At 39.8% G+C, this 7277-nt stretch overlaps 1 protein-coding gene across 1 annotated transcript in view; it reads left to right on the top strand.

Moving 5' to 3' along the window:
• The first annotated feature begins 2951 nt into the window (after window positions 1-2951).
• The window catches only part of LOC135468838 (peroxidasin-like), a 12305-nt gene continuing 7979 nt past the window's right edge, over window positions 2952-7277 (top strand). The window contains exons 1-3 of the mRNA XM_064747288.1: window positions 2952-3043; window positions 3725-3957; window positions 6547-6676. Coding sequence (XP_064603358.1) covers window positions 3030-3043; window positions 3725-3957; window positions 6547-6676 — 377 coding nt within the window. The 5' untranslated portion in view covers window positions 2952-3029. The remainder of the gene's footprint in view (window positions 3044-3724; window positions 3958-6546; window positions 6677-7277) is intronic.

The following is a 7277-nucleotide window of genomic DNA, read 5'->3' as shown; positions in this document are numbered from 1 at the left end:
GAGGCTATTGCTGTCGCTTCAAAAGAACTTCTCCCTTATAAATCCAAACCTTGTTTTATTATTAAAATAATCTTTATTGTAGACAGTGCAGTCCATAGCATGTAGGCCTACCCCACCCCAGAAAGGCCCACTTAAAATCAGAGAAAGAACCATTGCATAAAATGTAATTATATGCAGTTAAACACCTGGACCGCTTCGGTGACCTAATAATTAGAGCGTCCCCTTTTGAGTCGGGAGGGGCCTCCGTGGCTTAGTTGGTTAGCGCGCTAGCACAGCGTAATGACCAAGGAGCCTCTCACCAATGCGGTCGCTGTGAGTTCAAGTCCAGCTCATGCTGGCTTCCTCTCCGGTCGTACGTGGGAAGGTCTGACAGCAACCAGCGGATGTTCGTCGGTTTCCCTATCTCTGTCCGGTGTCCTCCCACCATAATGCTGGCCGCCATCGTGTAAGGGAAATATTCTTGAGTACGGCGTAAAACATCAATCAAATAAATAAATCAAGTCGGGAGACCGCGGGATCAAATGGTACTTGCTGCTTTCTCGCTTGGCGCTCGGCACTGAGATGTTAAACCAAGAAAACATGCATGACTGGCTTATTATTATGTGACTCAAGTTGGTGAGGTGTCATGTTTGATGACTTCGGCATAATACTTCAGTTGCGGCAGCACTTTGGCGGCATGAACTCGCCCTGCCACAAGAAGAGATAATAGATGTACACACACCTAATGACTCCTTGACGTCGTACGACTGAAAAATTGCTAAGTACGTTAACCCCAAACATACACACATACTATTAAATATCAGCAGTTTTGAGTGCAAAGGACTATTTGTTTAGTTCTGTTTTAGGGATAGGCCTGTTTTCAAACGATGTGTTGTTAGAAGCAGAAGAGCAACCATTTATTACAAACGCTTGCAGTCGGCAGTTTATTTATACCGGTTGATAGGTATACATTGCTCGGACTTGGACTCGGACAGAGAGGTTGATATACATCTGTGTTTTGTCAACATGTCTTGTTTCGTAGAAAGGGACTGCATGGGCAATATACTTAATAAATCCATACATACATACATATAATGTCCACAATGTTCTAAATTATTAACAACACAACTGCTCCGCTCTGCCAGCCTACATTAAAATAGCCTCACGCGGATTAATTGTTACCTAGCGACATCACGTTTAATTCTTTAAGCTAATCCAGACGTGTCACACCGCACAGCGGAACACACCGGCTTAATATAAGCTTCCTCCATGCAGGTCTATTCTTATCCTCCGCTTCCGCCGATTCCAATGTGGCATTGTCACGACTTAATTATTCATTATCCATTTTGTTGAAGTTGTACTTTTCAAGTAAGCTTGGAATGCAGGTCCAAACAATATCAGCCGTTGGTTAACAGCATTCAACCCAGGTCACACCCTTTTTCTATAGCTATAAAAGCGTAAACTATAAATCCCATCCTGATTTGTCATTTTTTTTACAGATTGTCTACACTCCAGCCATCAATGGTATATTCAATTATATTCTTACCTGTGTTACATTCTACATCCACAGGGCCTATAGCTAAGCAGGCGAAATTATTGCACTCCAGCCGTCAGTGGTATATTCAATTATATCCCTACCTGTGTTACACTCTACATCCACAGGGCCTATAGTTAAGCAGGCGAAATTATTGCACTCCAGCCGTCAGTGGTATATTCAATTATATCCCTACCTGTGTTACATTCTACATCCACAGGGCCTATAGTTAAGCCGGGGAAATTATTGCACTCCAGCCGTCAATGGTATATTTAATTATATTCATACTTGTGTTACATTCTACACCCACAGGGCCTATAGTTAAGCAGGCGACATTACATTCTACATGACTTCTACATTCAAAGGGCACATTCATGCAGCTGTGTAAATACTTTCGCTGAATTGACCTTGAAACTATTTCAATCAAAAATACGGATGTGACATCATTGATACCCTTTAGGTCTCAACAGACCGCCACAGAATCAAATGATTTAAAATCATTTTACTCGGTTATAAAAATATTAAGTAAAAATATATTCCTGGGCAGTGTTTAGAGCTCGTTACTCTGATATTTACATGAATTTAGTGCATTCTTACCTTTCTATACCTTTGCTAAGCCTGCGTGCCAAATGAGAAGCATGCAGAAAGCTGCGAAAAGGTATAAATGACTGCTTCATATTTAATCATACAGCTGTTCATAATCTACATTGATTGGCCAGGCCTTCAGCGGCTCATTTGTCTATGAGCAGACGATGGGACACTAGTGAGTTCATAGGTTCGAAACCAGTACTCGCTAGTTCAGCTGTGGATTTAAGTCAGGAAGAGCGGTGGCCCTCAGTCATGGCTTTTGAATTTCATACACCTATAAACTTGGTGACTGTCATATATGTGAAACATACCTGACCATGGCGTTAAGTTGAATATAATCACTTACATAAATTCATTAACTCGTTCACCGAAGTGTTTCCAATGTTTTTAATATATATATATATATATATATATATATATATATATATATATATATATATATATATATATATATATATATATATATATATATATATATATATTAAAAACATATTGTCATTCGACAATTGAAACTGTCATCTTGTATTACTCACACCCACCTGGAACTCCACTGTCAGTGTGGATATTTTTTTTTTTCAAATCGTGTTTTACAGGTGTTCGACACAGGCACGTGTAAACAAACTTGTTTCTGCTCTCGAATACGATTTGCGAAATGACTCTGTAACTCGTGAAATGTCTATTACCCTGAGCAGACACCGCAAACTTTCCTCCTGTTTGCATTGTCGTCAGAGTACTGGGTAATTACACCGGCGACGTTGATTGGCTCACAATTCCCCACAACGCCTGTTTACATCCAATAATAAACACCAACACATCAAATACTCCCAAAGTATCAGTATTGAGGAAGTTGGATAACGTTATATACCCAGTTCTTTCCATACGCCTTGCGAAAATATCGAGAACACCGGATTTCTGGTATACCTTGAAAATGGCAGGCCTTCGGTATGTATTACTCTTCATCGTTAGCTACGGTTTGAAAAAGTTTGATTTGTTTAACAGAAAGTCTGTCGTTTGAGTGGTACTAGAATGAATGAATGAATGATTATGGCTTAACGCCACATCAGCAATATTTCAGCCATATCGTAGCGAGAACATGGTAAAAACACGAAGCGGTTGAGGTTGAGAGATACTAGAATGTATTCTGCTATTGCAGCAGAATGTTAGGCACATATTCTATCAATTCAAAACAAAAATTCTATTAGACTAACATGATATGATGTTGAATATGACGGAATATTGTGTTATAATAACAGAATACATTTTATAGTGTCACTCAGACAACAGACTTTCTGTTAACGTTAACAGATTTTTTTTTTGAGTGTTGTCAGGTCAAAGCATTAAATCTTATGGGCTTCATTTGCATGAATTACAATGAGAATGATGATTCAGGGGAGAACTAAGTGTTGTCCACTAACTAGAAACTATTTCGTTTTTGCTCTAGTAAACATTTTTTATGCATTCTGCTTATTTGAAAGGCAAGGTGCTTGGGTGAGACATGCAGCATGAGAAGTTTGGGCCGTTTTGAATTCGCAGCTCTCCATTTCGCATGATACTTTATCATTGCGTGTTTCATTAGTGAATCGGTTGTCTTTCATCACACACCTCCGTTCTTTTTCTATTCAGCGTGCCATGTTCATTGGTACTGTGCTTACTCCTTGCCTTGGGATCAATCCATGGTCAAAGCTGGTCCCCGACCCAGCAAACTCCTGATGTGGGGATACTGTTGGGTAATGAGAGTGGTTTTCGGCCCCGAACAGTCAATGTGGTCACAGATGCCCTTGCTCGAGAAGCCGACTCTGCCGCCTGGCAGTCACTGGCGACCAAACAAGAAGAAGATCGCTACTTCTTCAACTTAGGTAAGCCTTTCTTAAAAGTTGGAAAATCAATCAAACCCAGATATCTAATGAGCCCGCCATAAGATTGCTCCTGTGTATAGGCAACACAAGGGATCGAACTTGTACACAAAGGTATTGAACTATATAGAACTGAAACCGCATAGTTAGAGCGTGAACCCTGAAATGGAGAAATCCGGGATCAAATTCGGGCCGGGTAATACCAAGAAGTTTGAAATTTGTTGCTGCCCCGCTTGGTGCTCAGCCCTGAGAGGTTAGAATATGCAAACAGAACGTAGGCCCGGTGTCCTTTTTGGTTGACGGCTGGTATACGAATGTTACATAAATTCGACGCATATAGATTCACTATGTGACTGGGTGGGGGTGTCATGTCTGGTGTCTTCGGCATGATACTTCAGTGGCGACAGCACCTGCTGCAAGAGGACACAGTATGTGTACACACATCAAATGACTTACCTTTGTCATATGACTGAACAATTGTCAAGTACGACGTAAAACCAAAACATACATACACTACACACAGCAGTTATGAAATCCTGCAAATCATGTGTGTTCACGGAGAAATGGTGGGTGACTTTCACTGAAGACCACTTCCCCGCTTTCGCTGTTTCTGAAGCCTTGGTGACAATAACGTCTTGTACATGGCGCAGTCTGACTTGCCTTCCATCAGTAGGCCTATGCACGTCTGTGTATCACACGTAAGTAATTTTGCAAAGCTTGGTGGCTTACCCCTGACACTCCGGGTTCCTCCATCCGTAAAAATCAGTCAGTCAGTCAATCCAATACAAGCCAGTGTCTTCAAGCAAAGAGCACCGAAGTGGTTTTTTTTTGGAACGCAAGTATTCTATAATAGCGCCGAACAGCTTATTACCTTTATTGCTGAGGTTTGAAATCACTATAATTGTCATGACAGACAGGAATGTTATGTAACCCAGGTTCTTTGCAACTTGTTCCAGTAGGTGAAAGGGGGTATACACTGTCACCAGATGATGAAAGAACACAGTCCAAGTCAGAGTTACCCTTAACCATCAATTTATTTCAACACCTTTGGGTACCTAAAAAAGCCATATGAAAACAAACTATGTTGTTCCCATTTCAAACATCATAAAATTTGACTCAAACAAGACACAGGGTTAACACATCAGGGTAAAAAGGTTAATACAATTTCAGACTTAGAACAATCTTGCATGTTTTATGCTAACATTTTAAAGTAAACATAATCGCCATTAATCCGTATTAATGACTAGTCAGCCAGCAAATGCAAATTATGAGATAAAATTTGTCATAAAAAATACAAATGATTAAACTAATAATAAAAACGATCATTATTGAAAAAACAACATCTTCAGGAGTCAATTTGTTCTCAGTGTAACACACTTTACTACTACTCGCATTGTAAATCAGCAATGAACACAGCCTGTGTAATTCTTTGAATTCAGATGTTGCATTTATACATTAATCCGATTCGATATCATGAAGCAAGACGAAATGAACATAAAGGCCTACGTTTGAGCACACCATAACAGAACACGGCAATTAAAAGTTTCACCAGCATAGAGACCGTTTCATTAAAATACTTCTTCAACAACCGAGTCATCTGTGTACTTTTCAGAATTTCGTTTGTGCGCAGTATGTGTTAATCGCATGTTGATCCTTCAATGAATGCTTAGAATGTTATCTAGCTATCGGATATAAATTCTGGGTAATTACAAGAATTTACCACAGGTTTATGAAAACACTGAAGCGTTGTAACAGTGCATGCATGTTAGACATTAGCGGCATATTGACTGTCTATACAACATTCGTTCCATTCTGTAAGAGGGGTCGGAAGTTGGAGGTCACGTGACCATCCTTTCGTGTCTAAAACAAAATGGCCGCCCAGTGTTAAAGCATTGTGGAAAAGGACATTTTGCCACTTCGCTGGCGGCCAGTAAGGCCTACTTGTACAAAATAACATCACGAGCGCTCTGCAGAAATACCCAGATTATCTGAAAAGCAGAAAACTACACAAATCCAACGGATACAAGATCGCTGACAACGATTCAAAAATAGGCATTTTCCTATGCAATGACGTTGGGAGAACCGTTTTCTTCACCCACGCCGTTTGCTACTAAGGAGATCACGTGGTTTCTAGCTTCCGATCCGTCTTAAAGAATAATTTTACGCACCTCCCGTGACAGAAAATGGCCTGAAAATCTTTCCTAATAAGGCCATCAGTGAATGTCACGTTTTGTCAGCCAGCAAATCGCAGGATATCCCACCGGGATAGGTTCAGAAAGTTTTAATTTCTCCCGGCGTCTGACATCAACACTTTCGACAAGCAAGTACACGATCGTATATCTGACGTGATCGCTGGAAATGTCCATTTATACCTCCAGGTTGAAGAACGCTTTCTGTAGGGTATAACCGCAATGAACTCGTGTGGCACCGCTTTTCAACTGGGCTAGAGTTAATAAAATCTTCAAGAATGGGCTCGCTCCAATCGTGACATTTGTTTGAAGTTTTGACCGAATGTAATATACTGTTAAAACTTTGAGAATTATGTTCAGTTTAATGCTCAGCATATGTAATTTATGCATTTCATTTTGACAGGTGTGGACACAAAGCAGATTGGCACTAGTGTCGGTCTTCACGCTAACTTCATCTCTACCAAGAAAGCTTCCATTGAGGTTGGCGAATCAGGACTCGTATTCACAAAAGCCACGCAAAACCTGGCCAGAAAGTGAGGCTTTGCTTAGTACAAAAAGATCTGTTAATTTTAACAGAAGGTCTATTATTTTAGTAGATCATTATGTTAAATACACCACACATTTACATGAAGATTTTATTAGACGAACAGGATATTATGTTGAATATGACAGAATATTATGTTATAGTAACAGAATGCATTCAAGCATCACCAGACGTTCTGTTAAAATTAACAGATTCATTTTTTGAGTGTAGAACTCATCAAACCGGGACACTTAAAGAACCTCTGATATGACACAGAATTCACTTTATTTGTGTATTTATTTTAAAATATGGCGATGCATCGAACACCCTTCCTTGATAGTCAAGTCTCAGTCCAGGAATGCAAATTATTTTACGTCTTCAAACTCCCCATGCAACTCGTGACGTCACTGGTTGTACAGTCCTCGGACTAGCACGATGACAGCTGCAGTATAGTGTGTGACGAATATCGGTAAACCCATCACTACAGTGAAACTATTTTCAGCCAGAACAACATATCTGCATTTTGCTGATTTTAATTTCCATCATAATGTTCTTTTGGTATTTAAATTATGGATTCTCTTGTATTACTTTTAAACAAACATCGTTAGTTA

Source organism: Liolophura sinensis, chromosome 6 (assembly GCF_032854445.1).
Source record: "Liolophura sinensis isolate JHLJ2023 chromosome 6, CUHK_Ljap_v2, whole genome shotgun sequence".
NCBI lineage: Eukaryota > Metazoa > Mollusca > Polyplacophora > Chitonida > Chitonidae > Liolophura > Liolophura sinensis.
This window is presented reverse-complemented; position numbering and strand designations above follow the sequence as displayed.